Source organism: Helobdella robusta, assembly GCF_000326865.2.
Source record: "Helobdella robusta unplaced genomic scaffold HELROscaffold_53, whole genome shotgun sequence".
NCBI classification, from domain to species: Eukaryota; Metazoa; Annelida; class Clitellata; order Rhynchobdellida; family Glossiphoniidae; genus Helobdella; species Helobdella robusta.
In genome coordinates, this window is record NW_008705278.1 from 340,585 (window position 1) to 365,136 (window position 24,552).

Sequence of the window (24,552 nt, forward strand, 5' to 3'; positions counted from 1 at the left end):
AATTTCAAAATCATCGTTGTATTATAATTAGAGAGAAGGTTCCAGAAAATTATAATTTTATTTATTCTTATTGCTATTATTAAATTAATAAAATTATTGTTGAAACAAAAGGCATAAATCATACTTTATTATATTTTTATTACAATGAGAATAATAATTTTAAGGGAAGACAAAACAAGTATGGACAATGGAATGGATTATATAGATTTGAAATACGAACGAACGATTGAATGTATGTATGAAAAAATGATTGTAAAATTGTAAAAAAAAGAGATTAAATAAATAAAACATTCGAATGCGGAAAATGCCACAATGATTACCATCGTGACATCATAATCAGCACCATTTTCATCATCATCACCATCTCCATCATCATCATTCTCTTCCTCATCATCGTCATCACCACTATCATCACCACTATCATCACCACTATCATCACCAATATCATCACCACTATCATCACCACTATCATCACCACTATCATCACCACTATCATCACCATTATCATCACCACTATCATCACCACTATCATCACCACTATCATCACCACTATCATCACCACTATCGTCATCATCATTTCGTCCTCACCAAACGTCACAAAACATCATCACCAGCTCCCTGCCGATGGTGATGATGATGAACGATCATGGTGAGTAACTCATCAGATGATGGCCTTTCAACTGGATCCACCTTCATCATCATCATCATCACGTTCATCAGTGAGACTGAATACCTGGTAAAATTAGTAATAATAATAATGATAATAAAAAAAGAAAAAGAAGAAGAAGAGGAGGAAGAAGAAGAGAAAGAAAAAAAAGAAGACGAAAAATAAGAATAATCGTCATCATCATCATCATCATCGCCACCACCACCATCATCGTCGTCCAAACACTCACTGATTATCCTCCGGAATTTTGATATTGCCTGCCATGGCGGCCAACGCTATGCTATCTCCTGTCGTGGTAGTGGTGATGAGAGGTCAAAGGTTAAAGGTCAATTACAATCTCCCTAGACTCGAAGGAATCAAGGACATGCAAATATCGCATACGAATGCACGCAACAGCAGTCTTCACAGTCTTCAACATCTTTTCAACTGCCCCAACAACCCTTCAGCACATCAACCAATTCATCTTTCGACAAAACCAACAGAAGTTTCTGCTAGGCTAATAACAACAACAACAACAACAATCTTCGAGTAACAATCGGCTGAATATTGGCAACAACAACAACAAAAAAAACAACAACAACAATACGTGGTAAACGAAGCATCATACACGAAGCATGTGATAGGCGAAGATCATTTTGTCACATGCGAATCGAACCCGGTTACTGCACTGAAACAATACCGGGCGACCTTAACCACTAGGCCATCCCGCCACACATGATGATGATGATGACGTGACGATGCGAGAAATGTGACGGTGATGTTCATGACTATAATGTGATAATGATGATGATGCAACAACGAAGAAGACCGTACCACTGTTATTGATGATAAATATGATGACGACGACGATGATAACGAAGATGATAATGGTAATGATTATGATGATGATGTAGATGGTAATGATTATGATGATGATGATGATGGTTGTTTACCTCGTTGTTGGACTCTTTCGAATGGTGACTCATGAAAGCACATGGAGTATAATGTACAGCCTAAGGACTGGTAATATTGAATTCTATCATCATCATTATCAGTATCATCATCATCATCATCATTCTTATCATCGTCATCATCAAAACCTTGCTATTCTTCATCATCATAATCATAATAATAATTATCATTGTACAGCCAGCAACTAACCAGCCAGCCAGCCAGCTAGCCAGCCAGCCAAGCAACCAGTCAACAGACCAACCAACCAACCAGCCAACAGATCAACCAGCTAACAGACCAACCAACCCATATATCAATCTTTCCAGCCAGCTAGCCAGCCAGCCAAGCAACCAGCCAACAGACCATCCAACCAACCAGCCAACAGACCAACCAGCTAACAGACCAACCAACCCATATATCAATCTTTCCAGCCAGCTAGCCAGCCAGCCAGCCAAGCAACCAGCCAACAGACCAACCAACCAACCAGCCAACAGACCAACCAGCTAACAGACCAACCAACCCATATATCAATCTTTTCATCGACGATTGACGAAGGTTCAACTTGAAATAGTTCAGGAGCCCTATACGGCATGGTACATTTCTCAGACGCCAACTCCTGTAATGGTGTGTTTGTTTCTTGCTATGCTGCTGCTGTTTATGTTATTGTCTATTCATCGTCATCATCAAAGCCATCACCATAATCATCATCCATCCTCACCATCAACGTCATCGCCATCATCGTCATCATCATCCTAACCACCTGTAACTTTCTGGCGTCAGACGAATTTTTAATCTCACACCTGGCAGGTCCCATCGACCCGAAATCAACCAGAACAGGAATTTCTACGTGCGACGTCATGCGAGATGACGACGGATCATCTTCTGTGACGTCATCGTTGAGGTTGTGGTTGATGTTTAGATTGTTGTTGTTGATTTCGTAGTGCAGCATGACATTGTGCGGCTTGATGTCTCTGCATTTGCATGATGAACTGTGAGACACACTCAAGATACAATACAAAACGAACAGGTGCACATACACACGCACAAACACACACAATTACACAAACACACACACAGACCTATGTGCCAGGGCAAGTGGTTTAAGTGTGTGTAGGTAGTTTAGTGCCCTACATATGCCGGTGAGTAAGTGAATAATTCTCTTTTCATTCATTCTCAGATGTTTTTCCTTCAGTCTGTCTAACTCATCCATTAATGAGCCCCTCTGAATAACATGATGATGAGGATAATATGATGATGAGAATAATGATAATGGCGTGCTTGGTGATAGTCATATTAAGAGCACAAAAATGATTTTGACATGACAAAAAACATCAATATCAATGATCAATTGAAATCATTCTTCAAAAATTAAAAAAAATAAACAATTCCCAAACTACTTTATAGTAAGGCATAACAATCAGCACATCACTGGTGGCCATGTTGTCATCTGAGTTACCTCGAGAAATGACAGAATGAACTTCACATGGAGCCAAATTAGGGTGTTTGAGTTTGAGCATGTAGGAAACTTCATCAAGAGCTTGTTGTTCATCTGCTCTCGAGTGGCATGTAATTTTTTTCAGTGCAAAAAATCTTTTTGTGTGCTTGTCTTCAACTAAGTCAATCACTGCAAAACCACTATTTTGAGGGAATTTATTTAAACAAATTTTGACTACTATAGCAACATCTTTATGCATTAAAATATCAAACACCCCTGACTGATGTGAATTTACACATTAAGTATGATTAAAAAATTTGAATGATTGATTTTTAATTTCTTAAAAAGAGATCAGCAATAACAATAATAATATATAAAATAAATTAATTAATTAACTAATTAACAAATTATATGAAATTAAAAAAAAGTATAGAAATGAATGAAACAAATCAACCGCTGATAATAACCCTTCCCCAAGCCGACCCCTAACTACAAATTTCCTATTTTCAACATACACAGATTCAGAGCTGCACAAACAGCTGAGGTTTCTGAACAAGCTCCACAAACTCATCATTTCTTTCAAACTTTAAAAGTTTTTCGGTTTAAATATTAATATATAATTTGGTAAAAAAGACATAACTAAAAAATAAATTTAAATTTGAATAAATTAACTATAAGTGGAATAAAAATAAGGTTAGGAATTATGATCATTTTAGAAACTTTAAGCAACACATTAAAGTTAACTTCACTTTTAAGCAGTTCGCATTTCGCATTCTACATTTTCTAAGGTGTATACTTCCTATGCGCTTTCTAGACATTATTTTCCTAATCAAATTGAATTTAAACTTTAAAATATAAAACTTATATTAAATAAGAATAACAATTTATAATTTTTTAAAAATACTAAATACAAAGATCACTGGAATATATGTAAATCATGACAAAAATAAAAAATTGGTGCAGAGGTCGCTAAAAAGCAAAAATATTCAAGCAAGTACTGACGGCTCATCTCTGATATTTCGTGAATAATAATTTCGTTCTAGCGTTGGATTACTCATTTCTAGGTTAGACATGTCGCGAGTAGGATTAAATTTTTCCATTTTTCTCTTAATTTATTCAATTTTTCCTAATTTGAAAAAATTTAATTTAGTCCTAATAATGTCGCGATTGCATTCGCTATAGTATTTTTCCGTGTTCCAGCCTGCTTCTCTATATTTCTTTTGTTCTTCGTTTCGTGATCTGCGGATTCACCATTTTGCTTTTTTTTTGTCAAAATTACAGTTTTGAATTTATGTTGAAATTGAATTTTTCATTTATTTTTCTATAAATGTCATTTCATGATTTTGTTCTGTACAAAATGGCTCTTTTCGAATTTTTAATTTCAATCTTATCTACTCATTGATAATTATTACTACTAATTTCTTTTGTTTTGTACTTTTGTCTCTTAAATTCTTAAAATCTTAAAAACCTTTATTCAAAATTTTGTACTAGTCAGAGTGCACTGTAGGTCTTAATTTAAAATTATATTAAAATTAAACTTTAAAGGAATATATTATTATTGAAAAATTACTATTTTCTCAATAGATCATTTGATCAAACATTTATTTATTGTTTATTTTATTCGTTTTAAAAAATCAATATAATGTAAAATAGATTATTTTTGTTTTACAAAATAAATAAGGTAAACATATAGTGTATACATGACTGCATAGTGAGTTAAGAAATTAATCAGCACAACTAACTCTGTTGCCAAAAGTTAATGCTCGACATTGCAATGTCTATTGTCTACCATAATTTTAGCGTTTTCTTTTTGTCAAAGTTGCTATTAGTGATTATATTATTGGTGCTTAGATTTGATTTCACATTTAGTTTTTTTTGTTATTCCAGTACTGAGTAGTACTGAGTTTAATAAAATAAGCTTAAAATTAAAATAATAATAATAAAGATAAATAAAAATAAAGTTTTTCTGAACTCAAATGCAACTAGCTAATAAAAATTTTTATTGTCAGAAGTTGGATCACCTATTTATGGAATTAAATTATTATTTTTCTAGTTTTGCTCACAGATTAACTAATTAAATATTAAATCTGATAATTAAATATAACTTATTATTAAAGACCCATACTTACAGATATAAAATAAACACCTAAAATGTTTTGCTTATTTTATTTTAATCAATAAACTGGATAGATGAACTTATAAAATTTAATATGTTTGTATCTTTGTAATTGTTATACATTTGAAATACTTCATAAACTGTTAAACATATTAGTGTTACTAAGTAAAATACATATTAAATTGTGATTGCATTTGATTGTAAGGTCATACATTTATTTGTATATTGTATTGTATCATGTGTTGAAAATCCTCCTAATCGTCTGGTTTGGCTACCAAACAATCAGTTCCAACTAACTAAGGCCCAACTAAATCTTGGTCTGCACACATTCAGATCATGATTTTAGGTGACATATACAACATCTTGGTGTGCACACATTCGGGTCATGATTTTAGGTGCCATATACAGCATAAGTATGCAGCTGTATGTGTTCACATTTTTACATGAGTTTTTATGCAAAGAAAGTAAATTTTCTAAAGGTTCATGACAAGTTTATGATTCAGTGGTTAAAGTAATGTGTTCTGTTATTATTGGAACTTAGCATTGCAATATTTGAAAAAAATTTTAGCAATAAAAAAGAAAAGATGGAATTTGTTGATAAAAATTGAAACTTAACACTAATTCTATATAGTGTAACACGAAGACCAATACTTTTTCACATTTTAAAATATAGGTAGTGCTAACAATTTTCCTGGTTGCTTTATTTTATATATGTATACATATGTATATATATATCTTCACACGCATATATATATATACAATCAACAAATAAACTTCTCACATACAGTTCAAATATATATGCTTTTAACTATATATATATATATATATATGCTTATATATATATATATATATATAAGTTATATATGGTTACAACTATAATATACAACAAGCAGGACTATATTTATATATTGCTATTTATATATATATTATAATTTGATTTGTGTATATGTGCGCGCGTGTGCGTGTTGTTTTTAAAATAAGCAGTTTCAACTTATTACAATGCCTAATAAACATTAAAACCTGTTTACTGCCGGTTTGGTGACTTGTCAAAAATACAATATATTGTTGTTTGTAGTTATGTTTATGTGAAATTTATTCACGGCAGTAAGAAATGCTGTTTGATGAATCTTTCATAAATAACAGTATAAATTCCTCTAAAATGCCATTAATACATTTTTGTTAGCATTGCAGTACATTTTAAACACAGATTAAACCACATTGAATAGATAGATGGCAGGTCACTCAGCCTAGTGCATTGCTATCTTAAAATGATATTCAATTGTTTACATTTCTTGGAAAATTTATGAATTTTTAGTTTTAGCAACGTTGCTTCTACTATTACATTTACTATCATTCGTACTTACTACTACTACAATATATATATATATATATATATATATATATATATATATATATATATATTAATAGCAATAGCTGTCCTATTAATTTACACTGCTGATGATAATAATGATGAGGACGATGATGAAGTACCACTTTTCCACGACTTATACTAATACTATTACTGCTAGTATTCTTACTTCTAAAACTAAAATAATGTTGCTTCTACTAATGCTATGCTATTGCTGCTTCTATTGTTTTTACTACTACAACTGCTAGTACTACTGCTGCTGCTTCTGTTGTAGCTCTTATTGCTACTACTGCTACTTCTACGACAACTACTACTGTTATTTCTATTTGTAATAGAGTTAATGTTATTGTTATTTTTAATAGATTTGTGTGACCTTTGTTTGACCATGATAATGATGATGATGATGTTTAGTGAGATAGTGATGATGATGAAATTGGGTGAAATGATGATTGTGATGTCGGTGACAACGTGTTTATTCGTCGGTGCTCTAATTTTAAACCAGACTTGAAAAAATCAGAGAAAAAAAAAGGTTAGAAATATAATGATGAATGATCAGTGCAACATCGTCATTGTCGCCATCGTCATCAATAAAAATAAGTTTAAAGAGAAATGTATGAATTACGACAATAAATGTGAAGTTATTTGCTTGGTAATTAATTTGGCAGGCTATATTATGATTACATCCTGACTGTTATGTCCTGTCACCTACTCTTGTAGGTTTTATGTTTATTATATTAATGTGATGTGGATTATATTAATCAGGGTAATCTGATGTGAATTATATTATTCAGGGTAATCAAATGATTATATGGTAACTTAATTAATAAAATTTTCAATTTGTTTGTTAATGTAGTAAAGATAGTTTATTTATTAATTAATCAATTATTTAATGAAGTGTGTCCTTGAGGTTAGTCTTCACAATGTTTTCGCAAAATAACCATCAAATGCGTACTAATTCCCTAAAGCTAATCCAGCAGTACAGTTTCTAGTGCTGCTTCTGATGATGATGGTGCTGCTGATGTGAAAAATGATATTAATGATAATAACCACGTGATGACTGCATGGAATTGTTATGACTTCCGAAAAATCGTCCAGATTAAAATAAAAAAAAAACTAGAGACTATGAAATTTCTTTGTTTAGCTTAGTTTTTGTTTTGTATGTTATTATGTATATCTTTTTAACTATAAATAAGCCACACACACACACACACTAATGCACGCATACATGCACACAGATATACACACTCTCCCACACACACACACACACACACACACACACACACACATGATGACACATATTCTACCAGGAAAAACCAGCATGGCCAAATTGGCTTGCCAGACGGAGAAAAAGTCTCTGAAGAGATCACGAGCAAAAAATGAGTGGGATGATGACGACGATGATGATGACGAGGAAGAGAATGAGTATAGGTTTGTTTTCGTTGTTGATGGTGATGAAGATGATGGTAGTAACTATGATGTTGGTGATGATGTAGATTAATAACGAGATTAGTTCTACAATGGTTTTTCTGGTGATTGTTATTTTACTATTGTTGAGATTATGACTGCAGTGATATGACACAACTCTTCGTCATTATTGTAATCGACTTACCGTCATTCCTTCAACATTTAGCCTGCCCCATTCAGATGGACTGAATGCCCCGGGCCAGAATCCAGCTTTTGCCCCGGCCTCAACAACTATGACGTCAATCACAGCTAACAGCAACCTGAAAAACATCAACACAGCGTCATTAGACGATCCTCCGTTAGCAAAAAAATTGCACCAAGAATTCATTCCACCCATGTCATCAACATCGACAACGTCATCAGTCTGGCTTTCCCCACCACTCTCTAACACGTCTACATCATCGTCGTCGTCATTTTACGATAACTCTTCTACCTCTGGTAGTGGTGGCAGCGGTGGTGTTGGGAGTTATAGTGGAGGTGGCGGCGGTGAGGGCTCTTCGACCCACTCGGGCCTACTGTCCCCTGATCACGAGAGCCACAATCTACCTGTACATCTGTACGCAGCTGGGTGGAGAAAACATTGGAGTAACAGGGAGAAGAGGGAGTACTATTTTAATAAGGTTGTGTTGGGGGCGGTTGCCCCTGTGACGATGAAGATGATGATGATGAGAGGGATAAATAATTTATTATCACTACAAGCATCTGTTTGAAGCTTCATGTCGTCATCTTATTCTTGTCAAATCCATACTCTTATCATTACACTTTTGTTTTAGTCTTAACATCATCTCTTGTAGTAATTGCTATGATCATTGTTTTCATTATCATTTATCTTATGTCACCATCCTTATCATTGATGTAACCGTATTAACTATTAATTTCATCATCATTAATATTATCATTGTCTTAATTATTTCTCTTATCAACATTATTCATCATTGTTGTTCTGGTGATATCCTTCATCATAAACTTACTCATCATTTATGCTATCTAATATTTATTGATTTTTTTCACCGCTGAATTTCATGAATAATAATAATATTATCATCATCATCATCATAGCCATTGTAGCTTGCATCTTCATAGTCATTATCATCATTGTCCCTACCTTGCAGAAAACCGGTGTATCGAAATGGGATCTTTGCGAATTAGAGGCCCAGCAGAGTCATCATCATGTTAGTGATAATGATGAGGACTACGAATGAGAGGATTGTGATGATGGTGGCAATGATAAGATGATAATGGTCATGGTGATTATGGTGATGGGAGTGATAATTAGTTAGTATCATTGTAATTAAGATGATGACGATGTTAATGATGATGTCTTTGGTTGTGGTGATGGCGATAGAGAGGATGATGATGATAAGGATGATTGCAATGCTGATGACAATGATAACGATTTGGTAATGAGAAAAAAAATTTTTTGCAATGATGACATTTTGGATGATGACAAAGATTGTGATGGCTTCAAGTTAGCTTGTTGATGCTTATAGGATAAATATGATAATAAGGTTCTTGAGAATGAATGAATGAATTTGGGAATGGTGATAACGTTTAGATGATAATGGAGATGTTGATGATGTTGATAACTATAGTAATGATGATATTTTCAATTTCAGGTTGATCCATACACAGATCCTCTTGGCATATCAACACCTCATCATCATCAGCAACATCATCAGCAGCAGCTACAGCAACTACAGCACCAGCAGCAACCACCACAACTACTACAGCATAGTCTAAGTGTGGATTCGCAACAGCAGCAGCAACTTCAACATCAACCTCTGCAGCAGAGACATTACAGCCTAGATTTATCTACAGGTCAGTCTACTACGTCGACGTTTCTGCAACAACAACAGCAACAACAACAACAGAGTATGGTGAAAAAAGTCATTGCATATTCTGGGTTTGTTTTGTCTGGTGGGGAGTTTGCATCCTTTATTTGTTTCTTAGCTGGCCGATTGTAGATGTTTATAAAATTGGACTACTGGCTGATGACTAAGCAATATAAAATCAGCTATCCAACAAACCAAACCGGCCAGTTAAAATTTTAAATCAACCACTAATTGACAACTGATCTAACCAATCAGCAGTCCATTCTGGGATTTTTCCCTCCAATCGGGAGCTAGCCTGGCACAGCCAATGCAAGATCACCCCGCTACCTGCACCCTCATGCCGAGGTTGAGGTCATGAGGGGGTTGATGGTTGCCAAGTTGAGACAGAATTATCAGGATCTGTGCTCACATCGAGAAGGTAGGCTGAGTGATTGATTAATTGGTTGGTTTGTTAATTGATTGATTGGCTGGCTGGCTGGTTAGCTAGTTGGTCAATAATATGATTGGCTGGTTAGTTGGCTGGTGTGTTGGTCATTCAGATGGATAATTTTAATCTCATAAACATTATTAATCTTATTAATTATCATTATTATAACTACCATCACCACATCACCATAACAACCATCATCAAACCACCACCATCATCATCATTAGGGATAGATGCACCGATGGAGTCGTTCAACAGATGGCTGCTTGAACGAGCCACAGTGGACAAGGGCATTGACCCACTGCTGCCCAGCCAATGTTCTGTGCCATTGTCTAGTGTTCGTTTTATTCTATCTGATTATCCAGTCTTTTATTTTTTATTATTTTCTTTCAATAATGTTATTATTATTGTTTATAGTTGTTGTTGTAGAAGTAGTAGTTGTTGTAAAAGTAGTAGTAGTAGTAACAGTAGTAGTAGTAACAGTAGTGGTAGAAAAAGTAGCAGTAAAAGCAGCAGCAGTAGTAGTAGTAGTATTTTCGCCACCATCCTCATCATCATCCTCATCCTGGTCATCATCAGTCGATGTTCAGGGAGGTGATAAACGACGTGCCCATTCGTTTGTCCCGGCCGAGGAGGTGCGAAGATGCCAGGAGGATGCTGTCCAAATATGCAGAAGCAGCCAAGTTTGTCGTCATTATTGTCGAGATGTGATTCTATGATGATGGTGGTGATGATGTAATTATGATATTATTCAGTTAGTCACGTACACTCTTAATAATCTTTTATTCACTCACTCGCTCATTCACTCACTCACTCATTAATCATTCTTTCACTCACTCACTTAATCAAGTCACTCAGTAATCTTTCAATCATTCACTCACTCAGATTACTCAGTAATCTTTTACTCACTCACTCACGCACTCCCTCACTCACTCAATCAGATCGCTGGTGATGAAACGCGGCTGCAATGTCGAAAATCGGAAGACGGTGGCCTGGCACGCCGACGATACGTTCAGTTTCATGCAGAAGCGTGGGAACGCAACATATGACGATTACATGGTGGTTAATCGCGGTGGTGATTACGTGGCGATCATGTGGTTATGCGGTCGTGTTTTGTCTCGTTAAAATCATAACCGTCGCTAAAATTATAACCATCGTAATCACCTATCACCATCGTTGTTATCATCGTCGTCATCGTTCCTGGCATATTAATGGCATGGGATGATGATGAGGATGATGATGGCGATGAGGATGATGATGTCGACTGGTGATAATGATAATACCTGGTAACTATTTGTTGTATGATGATGTTATATGGTGATGGTGGTGTTGCTGTATGGTGATGTCGTGTGATGATGATGATGTCGTGTAATGATGATGATGTCGTGTGATGATGATGACGTTGTATGTTGAAAAATTGGCGCCCTGTTACTACAATGTGATTATCTTTCGATGTGGTGATGTGAGTAAGATGCGAGCAATTAGGTGATAAACTGATAAGATGATGGTTTATGTACCGTTGTAATGGCTTGCTGGAATGATCATACGATGATTGTTTGATCATACGATGATTATGGTGGTTTCTTGGCAATATCTTAACATGGTACGGTTACGTGATAATGTCTGGTGATTATCAACATCATCGTTACCGTCGATCAGGACAGACTAGCACATCTGAAGCGCGAGTGTCAGCCACACGTCATCGAAGCCGCCAAATCGTCAGTCGAAGGCATCTGTCTCAAGGTGTGGTCATGTTATCTAGTCATGATTGATGTGGTTTTATGTAGATCTTATGGTGATTAATTTTATCTATTCCCAATGGTGTAGTCTCATAATGGTAATGTTTTTTAATGGTGACTTTTTTGAAGACATGGCTGTTGTCTAGTCTAGATCATACATAACCATTATAATCACCCACTTCATCACCGTAGTTACTATGAGCGTCATAGTCACTATCATGATCGTCGTCATCATCATCGTCAGGTTTACTCACTCTCTTGCGTGTATGTCAAAAAAATTTACGACAAACATCTCTCTGTCTTATCTGCTGCCGGAGTTGACGGTGAGTGAGTGAGTGGTGAGAAGAGTGGCGATGATGATAAGAGTGATGATGTCTTGCTGCTGTTGAGGATGATAATGAGAAAGTGATTGTGTGGTGGTGGGAATGAGAGTAACAATAATGATGATAAAAATGATGATGAGATAAATGAGTGACTATGTGGATTAAGGGCGATGATGATTAGAACGCTTATGGGTGAGTTGATGTGATCATACAATCAGAATGATGAAGATGACGAATGTTTGAGTGGAAACTTAACTTTGATGGGATAACAATTTCAAGTTAGGTAATGATAAAACTTCATATAAATGCCCAATCCAACAGTGAAAACATTGCCGGGACCAACGTCATCATCATCATTATTGCTACCTCACTCACTTACTCATCATCATCATCGTTACCCGTGCTCCCCCATTGCCCTTTCCACGCCCCTTTCCCCCAACGTCACCGTCGAACACCACGACAGTGGTGAAGTTGTGACTCTTAGACTAAAGTTAGCAGCGGCAGGTGTCGCAAATAATGACGTCATGAAGATAAACAGCATGCACTTCAGAAAACTAGTGAGTGAAATGAGTGAAATGTGTAGTTGATGGGAGGGGATGGGTGAGATGATGATGATGGGAGGAAATGATGAAGAATGAATGGAGAAGTGGTGATAATTTAACGAGGAGTGACATTTTCTTTCTCCATTTGTAATTTCATCCTATCTTTCAATATGTTTGTCCACTCATTCGTCCATCCATCTATCAATCCACATTTCGCTCTTTTATTCATTCATTCACCTAGGTATTTTTGGTTTTTTCACTCCATTTACTCGTTCATTCATTCATTCATTCATCTTCCTAGGAACAGTTGTACATGTTGAATTGCAGAGATGACCCAAAAATGGAGCACTTCCTACATAGAACTTGGTGTCTCCTTAAAAGATATAATGTATGCGTTCGTGTGCGTGTGTGCATGTGTGTGTTGTTATTTTATATGATATGATGTATATGATATTATATATCACATTACAAACCACATCACTCACACACATCCACACAACATCAGACCTTCTTTGGGACAAAAGAGAACGAAGGCTTCGGCCTCCAGGGAGCTCTGCCCGTCTCCGTTTTCCAATGCCTGAACCGATCGTTTGGTGTAACGTTCGAATGTTTTGCCTCGCCTCTCAACTGCTACTTCAAACAATTTTGCTCGGCTTTCCCTGACACGGATGGATATTTTGGCTCTAGAGGGTGAGTTAATCGATGAGCCAATGAATGAATGAATGATTAGATGAATGAGTGATTGAATGAATGAGTGATTGGGTGAATAAATGATGAGTTGATTCACAACGTTCCATTCCCGTCTCAACATCATCTTATGATGACCACCACAGCTCCATATTGGACTTCTATCCTATCTCTGGTTCGTTCGAAGCCAACCCACCATTCAATGAGGAACTCATGGAAGCCATGGTTGACCATTTTGAGGTGACCACTGTTCATTTTATTAACTCACGAACAAGTATACAAACAAAGATGTACACGTACGAAACGAAACGAAACGAAATTTTATTTGCTCCATAAAATTAAAAAAGAATTTAATGATAAGAAGCGGGCTGACCATGATAGAATTCTTATTGGAATTCATCGAGCATGGCCACCATAACAGAAAATACAAATTATGTTTCTAGTTTTCTATATAAATTATACACCTTTGAATGTAATGGTCCTTGAATAATTCACAATTAAAAACCAACACATACATTTATGTGTGTTTTCAATAAAAACGTTTTTAACCTATTTTTGAAGTTCTTGTGCATATTTTCATTACAAAAACCATTTTTCATAATATAGTTTCATACTCTTTGACCTTTATGTGTTTTACTTTCAGTAATTTCAAGATTATTAATTTCGATTTTAAACAGCTCTTTATAATTTAAATATTGTATTGGTCCGAATACAGTCATTTGAGTTTTTGAGTTGTTAATGGTTAACCTGTTGCTGTTGAACCAAGAAACAACGTGTTTTACGTTATCGTTCGTTTTTTCAATTGTTTCGTTGATGTTTTTTCCGCTACTAAAAATGTTAGTATCATCAGCGAAACAAACATAGTCGAAATAGTCTGTTGCATTTGGAAGGTCGTTGATGAACAAAATAAATAAAAGTGGTCCCAAAATACTTCCTTGAGGGACACCAACTCCATTTGGCCGTAATGACGAATAATTGTTTTTCCAGCAAACAAACTGTTTCCTTTCTGACAAGTAGCTTTGGAACCATTTCAAAATCACACCCCTCATGCCATAGTGTTCTAACTTGCCTAATAAATATGCGTGATCAATGCAATCGAAAGCTTTGGAAAGATCAAGACAAGTTCCAACAACAAAATGTTTTTTTTCCGTGAGTATTCCGATTTTTCTTATTAGTTCTATAATAGCCAGTTCTGTCGAGTATTTTTCACGAAAACCAAACTGATGACTGGAAAGAATGTTATTTTTTTGTAAATAAGATGTGATTCTTTTATACATTATTTTTTCTATTATTTTAGAGAAAGTTGACAAGAGTGAGATGGGTCGAAAATTTGATGCATCATTGTTTCCAGTTTCTTTTTCTATTGGTATAATTTTTGAAATTTTTAAGCATTGCGGAAACACACCTTCCATAATGGAAAAATTGATGATGTGTTCAAGAATAGTTGCTGTTGAGTTGATTGTTTCTATAACGACTTTTGTTGGAATGTCATCCCAGCCACTGGAAGATTTTGGAATCAACAATTTAGTCGTAGATATAATTTCATCTGCCGGTACATAAACACAAAAAAATGAATTCGAAACCCTGTTGCGAAGATATAATTTCCAATTATTATCAACGTTAAAGGATTTTATCAAATTTGGTGCTATGTTTACGAAATGTTCATTTAGAAAATTTTCTGGATCTTCTATTAGTTGGTCGTTTGAAGTTTATTGAATATTAGAACCGTGTCTACTAGAAATATTTTAAACTTCTTTTATAATTGACCATATTTTTCTAATGTCTTTTTTATTTTGCTCAATTTGTTGAAAATAATATTGACGTTTTGATTTCGTTATCAACTTTGTACAAAATTGACTGAAGCTTTTGAATTTTTCATATTTTTCCTGAACAGGATTTTTCAGAAACATTTTGTATAAATATTTTTTTTTGTTGATCATTTTTTTAATATCTTTTGATATCCATGGTTTTTGTTTCATCAAAAGTTTTTTTTTCTTCAGTGATTGTATTAAACACGCATCATAGAAACAGGACTGAAAAATTTTGATAAATCTTTCAAAAGCCATATCAACTTTTATACACCCAAAAACTTGGCTCCAATCTGATGACAGTAAATGTTCATTTAATTTTCTTATACGATATGCTGAGAAAGATAACTTGTTGATCGAATAACAGCGGAAGTTTTTTATTGATTTCATCACGAACCTTGCAGTTTAACCTATCTGACACATAGCAGCCGACACCCCCTCCCAATTTATGTTATCGATTTTTGCAAAAAAAAATTATATCCTCTTAAGTTTACTAAATTATGGTTTTCACTACGCAGCCAAGTTTCTGATATAGCAATAACATCAAAAAAAACATCCAATTGATCAATAAAATCTTCTAATTCTGACAATTTATTGATGAGACTTCTTATATTTAGATGAATCAAATTAAAATTTATACCACTGTTAATTTTATTATTTTTACTATAATTTGCATACGTTGATTTAAAATTGTTTATACATGAATGAAAATTACACATTAATTTAAATTTATTTTGAATTTCATTGTAGTTATCAGTTTCATCATCATCTAGGATATTTAGCTTATCCATCTTTCTTTGTTTTTTCAACAGTAACTTCAGCTTTTTTATTAAATTGCCACTCGCGCACTATAATGTGTTGCGGCAATATCGCTGGGTCCTTTATTTTTTTAACGTCATTTCTATCAATGCAAACTCTGAACATAGAGGACTCTATATCATCTTTAGTTTTATCATCAGAATAGTTGACTGTTGTTATCAAAACTATTTTCAGATGGTGTCGATTTTTTCTTAAACTGTTTAACGACTGGATAGCATGATAAAACTCTAATTCCGTTAGTAGTCAGATATTCTTCGACATCATTTCTGTGGCATTTGCTAATGTTGCTTAGACAGAAAACAAATTTTTTAATTAACTCTTTGTCTGCCTTTAATTTACCGTTATCTAGAATTTTTTGTCCAATAATTCTAACTGGTTTTTTCTCAACTGTCTTAGAGTCAGCTACCTTGTTTGTTGATACTCTTCGTTTGTTGTCTGCTTTTGTGTTGTTGCTGAGCTGTTGAGATTTCTTTCGTTTATTAACAAGCAAGAATGGCTGAACATCATCGCCAATTGGACTGTCATATGCATCCGACCATAGTGGTTTATTGACTAGTTCTTCAGTGGTATTAATTTCTAAATTTTTATTAATTTCAGCATTATTAACGTCTAATTTATTTTCAACAGTATCAACAAGTTTTTCAAACTTAACGGTATTGATGTTGTTATTTTCAGTAGATTCTATAAATTTATTTATTTCAACAACATTGTTTTTTATTATTGAAACAGCAACATTTCAATTAGTTCACGTTTAATTATTTAAAAGTTTATCGTTAACAAACTTTCGACCTTTGGAACTTTATTTAAGTTAGAACTCACAAATATAGAACACTTTTCCCAATATTTATTCTCCTTTAAATATTTCATTATGAAAATACATTCAAACAATATCTCTTTATTTTCCTATTCCCGCGAGACTGAAACTTTTCAATTTTTTCTATTTTCAAATTAACTAATTCGTTTTTCAGAGCTTTAATAGCATTGTCAATATCCTCAAAACTGTAAAATTCAACAATATTATTTACAAACGAGCCATTTTCACTTAAACTCCAATTATTTTCAAGAAAATATAAAACTTCATTGTTTACAAGCGACCTCGCCATGTTGAAAAATATACATACATACATACATACATACAGCAGCGGTTTTTGCGCGTCTGTGTGTTGGAAAATGTCCAGTTGAATGCCGACGTGGTTGAGTGACGTTACAGCAAATAAAATCAAATTTAGTCAGACGCTTGGCTTTTGGTGTCATTCGTCAACGATTTGGTTTTAACATACATACATACATACATACACACATACATACATACATACATACATACATACGTACATTCAACAAGAGAGTCCATTTGTTACTTGATGTTTGATTCTTCAGTGTCACTCATCATGTTTTGGTTTTAGCATACATACATACATACATACATACATACTTACTTACACATATGCATACTTACATGCAGACAGACAGAAAATATGCTAACATAGTAATTTACAAACATATATATACAGAGTGGTCATACATATAAATCTACGAGCGTTCAAACAAACATGCCCACACACATTACATAGTAACATACATACCAACTGGCATATATACAAACATGCATACATATTTGTTACTTGATGTTTGACTGTTCAGTGTCATTCATCATTCTTGGGTTTTAACATACAAACAACAAAACATACAAACATACAACAAAATATACAAACATACAACAAAACATACAACAAAACATACAAACATACAACAAAATATACAAACATACAACAAAACATACAAACGTATAGAGCCTGCTGTCTGAAACACCACTTCCACTGTCATTCATCATCTTCCTACCTGATTGGAAAGATCCTCCCACGGAGGCGCTCATTAAGCTGGAGTCGAGCAGGTAAGTGAAGGAATGAATGAATGAATAAATAAAGTGGGAAAAAACGAATAGGTGAATGAATGAACGAATGATTGGACGAGTGAATGGATGAATGAATAATCGAAAAAATGAGAATTTGTTGAATGAAAAACGATTTTCCACCTATTATGTCATATTTTTCCATCCAACTTCTCAATCATCGTAACTGTTATTATTACCGCTACCAATGTAATCGACGTCACTATAATTTTCTATTATTATTTCAATCATCACCCTGATCTTTACCTGTTTCTTGGTCGTGATTTGTCTTCAACCTTATGACCTTCACCTTGACCTCACCCAGATACAAGAGACAGCAGATGACCATACCGGCCATGGAGCACGAGTACAGGCATGGATTCCAGCACATCTGCCAGAGGTATGTGTGGTGGGCTGCTGGGGTGATGATGGTGATGGTGATAGTGATGATGATAGTGATGATGGTCGTTATTAGGACGACAATAATCTAACAGCTTATACTCATTAATTTGATTATTCATCATATCAATCAACCAACCAAGAAACCAAACTCAGTTATTTTAACCAACCAACCAATAAAGTACACACCCCACTCAAAAGCCAACCAATCAATCAATTAATCAGTACTCTACTCAACCAAAAACAAAATCAGCCATCAATCATATGCTTCACTCACCTATTACAATCGTTTGATTAATCAATCAATTTTACACATCATACCCATTTAACCAACCAGTCAATAACATTTCCCACTCAACCAGCCAATTACATTTCTTTCTCACTCTACCAGCCAATCACGCGCTCCAATCTACACAACCGACCAACCAATCACGTTTTCCATTTACTCAACCGACCAATCATAATTAACCAAACAAACCAACCTACCGACCGACCAATCAGGAAAGACCTGAACGTGCGATCACTGCACGGGACCCTGGTCATATTTCTCCAGAACGACGCCGGTGCCAACAAGTGGAGCGTCAATAACGACAACATGAGGGAACTCTTGTACGCCTACCAACTAAATAATAATAATAATAATAATGGGCCTACCAACTAAATAATAATAATAATAATAATAATAATGGGAACACTTCTTTTATTCAATCAAATATCATAAAACAAACAGAATAATACAATATTCAATATATATATATATACAAATAAAAATCCCAATAAAATACTAATAAAAAAATAATCAAGTATACGATAAAACCCTATTAATACATAATAACATCAATAACAATAATAATAATAATGTAGTTAAGGTATAAAATGAATGGATGATTTAAAACGAAACAAAATTTTACTGTTGAATGTCAGGAAATCCAACAGTTATAATAAGAACAATGCCACTTTTACTACTTCTGCTATTACTACTTCTAGTTACTACCACCACTACTACTAGTGTTAGTAGTAGAAGTGAGTAGTAGTGATAGTAAAGTAGGCTACCGGCTGGCGAAGAAGCCAGTGAGCGAGTTTTCAGGCACGCTACGACAGCCTATCTCATTGATTACACATTGTCCAGTAACCATGGCCTGCTTACACCGGTTTATTATTATTACTACTAGTAGTAATAAAAAATGTAATGATTATTATTGTATTATATTACGTTATTAATGCTAATTAAATCAGTAAAGATGATAATAAAAACTGTTGGTGAGGACACTTACAATATAAACATTTGTATAGACATGATCAAGAGTATGATTTATATATATACATATATACGTGTGTGTTTGTATGTGTATAATAATATATATACTAATAGTAATAATAATATATATACATATATATATATATATATATATATATATATATATATATATATATTGTATATATATATCAGCATCTTATTCTTTCATACGTATGTAACTCTTTATTCTTATCAGCAAATAGTTTTTGTTCTTACTCATTTTGTAATGATACTGATAATAATAACGCTGGCGGAGGTAGTAGTGGTGGTAGTAGTAGTAGTAGTAGTAGTAATAGTGCTGAATAGTGATAATGATGACGACGATGATGATGATGATGTTGTTGCGTGTGACTGAATGATTGGAATGTTGTTTTTCTATCAGTATGTTGTTAATTTTTGATATTGCTATAATAGATTAATAGAATAATAGTTATAATAATGATTATTATTATTTTTGATAATCCTATTATTTATTGTACTTCTATACACTGGTGATCATGTTATGTTTCATTTTTTTTTGACAGTTCAATTCAGCCGTACATTAAAAAACAGTTGCCAGATTGTAACCCTCGTTGCCGTTGTATTAAAAAAAATATTTCAATGTAATAATAATATTGCTATGAAATAATTTTCTGAGAGTTCACTTCGTAAAATATTATTATTACTATTGTTATTATGTTAATTACTATTATGTTCATTATTATTATTATTATATTATTCTCACTTCGTACGATGGCCAATTGGTTGTAATGTAATATCGCACGCATCTATTTGTATATATCGTTTGAGTTATTTGTTATTATTGCTATTATTATTGTTATGTTATAAAGGATGATGATGATGATAATATAGGTTAACTGAAAGGTTAAAGGTCATTCTCCCTCTTTCTCTCTCTCACTCTCTCTCTTTCAAATAGACGTATTGCATATGCTAGGCTTTCAACCATTGCTCTATTATTATTATATTATAATTATTGCTGGGAATGGTTTTTATTGTTTCGTTGTGTATGTCTGCAGTAACGTTCACTTAAACTAAGTCTTATTTATTTTATGAATGAGTGAATGAATGAATTAAAAATTACTTTGTTTTGCATTTTGATTCTGTTTATTATTATTATTATTATTATTTACTATAATTAGTAATACATTCTGTCTTTAATACTGTTATCAATTGTGAGTAGTATAGAAGATTGTTTAAAAGGATATGTAATCTGATTATTAATCTGACAGGATAAATTTTATTGACAAAATTTTGAGCTGATATTATTATTATGTAATAACTATAATGTTAAAATTATATATAACGCTATTATTGCCATTTGTCTCGTTAAGTGTTAATATTCATGTTGCTATATTCTGAGCCAAATTGTTGGATTTTTATTATTGGTAAATTATCTCTGTACTGCTGTTTGAGTTATTTACTAAAAAATAAAAAGTGTAATTTTGGTTAATATTATATAGTTATTATTATAATATGAATGAAAATTTATATTATACAGTAATAATAAATAAATTTAAATTTCATATCATTTCTTGTATGGTTTGTCTGCAGAATGTTTGCTGTATGTATCTCTTAAAGTTCATGTGCTGTGTTTCTCCGAGTCATTTTTTACGTGGATTAACTCATTCATTTATTCGTTTGTTCATTCTTTTATCAATTATTCATTCATTCATCTACCCCATTCATTCATCCATTCATTCATTCATTCATTCATGGACGATTTCGTACATTGTTTCATATTTTAATGACTGTCTATTTCTTCTTATCATTATATATAAATAAATATTTAAAATATATCTATACAAACACCCACGCATATGAATGTATATATATATATATATATATATAAATTTACCATCATATATGTATATATATATAAAGTATACATGTGTATTGTATGTATGTTTTTGCATTTAAGATTCCCATTGAATTTTAGATGCTCGTTTGATGACAATATTGAGAGAGAGCATCGTGAACAGCCGATACACCGGAGTTAAGAATGTATGTGTATATAGATTAATGTACGTATTTATATATGATGTATGTATATATATAAGAAATATTTAATGTGTATGCATTAGGTTATCTGTACATATGTGATTTATATGTGTATGTGGATACAAACAATTTTGTATTTAATTCCTACGTTCGTAAATGTAATTATTTTATTATTGATTTTTGTTCACTAACTGTTCTTTTATATTCACTTTGTGTTCTTTTTTTTTCCTGATTTAAAATTTCGATTGATAAAGTTCAATCATTAACAATACCATTGAATGAAGATTTGTATATTGTAGTTACTAATAAAAACGTATTCAGTGTCTATATTATGATTAGTAAAAGGAATAAATAATTAAGAATGATTTCGTGAAGATAAGTTGAAGTTATTGAATGTTGATACTAAATGTTGTACGTCAATTTTAGCTCAAGATCAATAAAACGGCATAAGATAAATCAAAATGAAATTTCACACGATTACCAGATGGCCTGTACTTATGGCTTATTAACGTTTTATTTTATTACATAACATTTTAACGTTATTACTTGGAAGGTCTCTTTTTTTTTATTCTGGTTTCATAAACTTGGAGAGTCATACCAAATGACCGACCCTGACAGTCCGCTCATGACTTACAAATTTTTAAATGTTTTTATTTAAATTTCGTTTGTCGCCTTTTTTTCGCCCAATCAATTTTATTTAGAAAGTTACATAATAATAAATGTGAAACAAAGGATGCGATGATGTTGAGGTAAATTTGTTCTATGCACAGTTTAATTTTTATGTCATTGGGTTCCAGCAACTTCAGCACAGTGACTGCTCGTTACATACGAATTATTTATAAAACATCAATTATTAAAAACATGTAATCATTCACTTTAGTAAAGATGTTGTTCCATATAGCTTATGCTAAAATTTGTTAAGTTAAACGAAATATTGATTCTATGGATGTAAAAATTGTCTCATATTTCATCTGATATAAAAATTTTGACTTTGGTCTTATAAAGTTTAACATCCCTTAAAATTTGTCTTTGGCCGATTAATTAAGAGGCTGTTATTTTTTACAACCGGTTAGAAGCAAAGACAGATTTGTACTTTGCAGTACCTTTATAAGTGAGAACATTTTGAAGCACATCATTTGTTCATCGAATTGCCCTCTTGGCACCTTTGCTAATTTTTGCTTTAAAAATCGACAATTATTAATTTTTCACTTCACAATAAGATAAATAAAGAATAAAAATGTCCAATAACCAAGAAATTGCGTCGCCGGAAAAATCTGAATTGAATACGACAGATCCCAAAAATGGTGGAACTGTCACGTGTAAAATTTGGTTTAGAAGTACTCTAGTAATAATTCCGTTTGTGATTGTGACGATGATGGGGATGATGATTGCGCTGCGCCTAATAAGAAGTTGTATATATATATATATTTCTTTGTCTGTGTTTGTTTGCGTGCGTGTTACTGTGGGGTACCGTGTCATTAACAGTAATAATGTGTTATAGTTCTAGTTGTTTGAATGGGTATTAGTTTATATTTAATGTAGTGTGTATTAGATCTATAGTGTAATTTGAGTTTGAGTCTCAGTTGGGTGGGCCATGATGGTATAAATTGAAATATAGATAACACCAAGGTCACCCTACTCAAGCCTCTACCCCTAAATAAGTTTTTTTTGGTTAATTTTGACGTAGTAATGTAATGTAAGGTAATGAATGTAGTGGCGGACGAACGCAGAATTGTCGTTAACAAGTTAATTTGGTTTTATGGTAAAATTTTTGATAAATTTAAAGATGAATAGTTTAAAAACAATATTTTTGATTTTTATTCTACTAACGAGATAAATAATGTTAATAAAATCTTACTTTGAGAACTGGAACAGCTTAAAAATGGTAATGTCAAATTTTCTTCAAAGGTAACTCCAAGCATAAGTCTAACAAGAAATGCCTCAAATAGTTTTTTCGGAAAAAAGTGCAAATTTATTGCTAATGTTTGTGATATTTAACATTGAACATGTTCAAAATAACAGCTGTCAATATGATTCGTTTAATACGATAATCAGATTTAATAAAGTCGAAAATTTATTAAAAGATAATATGCTCATTATTATGTCAACAACATTTATTTACAAGCAAGAAAAATAACATCAAGAACAATAGCTGGATGTGGATACGCTAATACTCTAAAAACTGCTGTATCACAACCAGGTGCAACTCAATTGAAATATGTACGTACACAAGTCACATGTTATTGGTACCAGTGTTGAATGTAACTCAACAGATTTCTTCTTCATTCGGTATTTATGTTCATTGTTATCGGCTCATGAACGTTCTGATTGGAGTAATGACAATAATTTACATACAGACAGCCGATGACAACTTCAATACTTCTAATGAAATCAACATGAATTACTCCGAAGTTTCTGACAGATCGGACGGTTCACAGTCTGATAACTATGGTTTTACTACAGTATTTAATAGAAACAAAAAAAGAAAACAAACCGATTCGTCATACGTCAAAGTTCCAATATTAGGAACAATAGCTGTGGATACGCTAATACTCTAAAAACTGCTCTATCGATATTATGATCCGGCAGATCCAATTCGGACTTGGATTTAAAGCAGTTGATCCTCCGTTTAAAAAAATCCATTCTCTATATTGGCAACCTTAACTCCCGCAAAACTGAAACTATCGTCAATCATCTGAAGACTTCTGGAACCAATTTCATTTCCTAGCACCTTATCAAGAAGAAAAATATTCCTGTTAACGATAAACCTGACGACCACAAATCCGAAGTCATTGATGGTAGCGCATCTTTT

At 33.2% G+C, this 24,552-nt stretch overlaps 2 protein-coding genes across 2 annotated transcripts; one reads left to right on the top strand and one right to left on the bottom strand.

Moving 5' to 3' along the window:
- Nucleotides 1–118: 118 nt before the first annotated feature.
- Nucleotides 119–3,744, bottom strand: HELRODRAFT_102534 (hypothetical protein). The gene is made up of 9 exons (XM_009028106.1): nucleotides 3,500–3,744; nucleotides 2,995–3,232; nucleotides 2,677–2,819; nucleotides 2,358–2,568; nucleotides 2,118–2,213; nucleotides 1,600–1,666; nucleotides 897–954; nucleotides 493–733; nucleotides 119–414 (listed from the first exon to the last, which is right to left on the bottom strand). Exons 1-8 carry the CDS (start codon nucleotides 3,604–3,606, stop codon nucleotides 595–597), a joined length of 1,059 nt encoding a protein of 352 aa, XP_009026354.1. The 5' UTR covers nucleotides 3,607–3,744; the 3' UTR covers nucleotides 119–414; nucleotides 493–594.
- Nucleotides 3,745–10,134: 6,390 nt separating this feature from the next.
- HELRODRAFT_102536 (hypothetical protein) lies at nucleotides 10,135–20,346 on the top strand. Its single transcript, XM_009028107.1, has 14 exons — nucleotides 10,135–10,231; nucleotides 10,468–10,577; nucleotides 10,820–10,923; nucleotides 11,182–11,299; nucleotides 11,900–11,983; nucleotides 12,224–12,302; nucleotides 12,624–12,859; nucleotides 13,146–13,232; nucleotides 13,350–13,534; nucleotides 13,678–13,771; nucleotides 17,949–18,049; nucleotides 18,372–18,446; nucleotides 18,947–19,212; nucleotides 20,022–20,346. The coding sequence occupies exons 1-13, from the start codon at nucleotides 10,168–10,170 to the stop codon at nucleotides 19,104–19,106; spliced, it is 1,497 nt and encodes a 498-aa protein (XP_009026355.1). The 5' UTR covers nucleotides 10,135–10,167; the 3' UTR covers nucleotides 19,107–19,212; nucleotides 20,022–20,346.
- The last annotated feature ends 4,206 nt before the right edge of the window (nucleotides 20,347–24,552 follow it).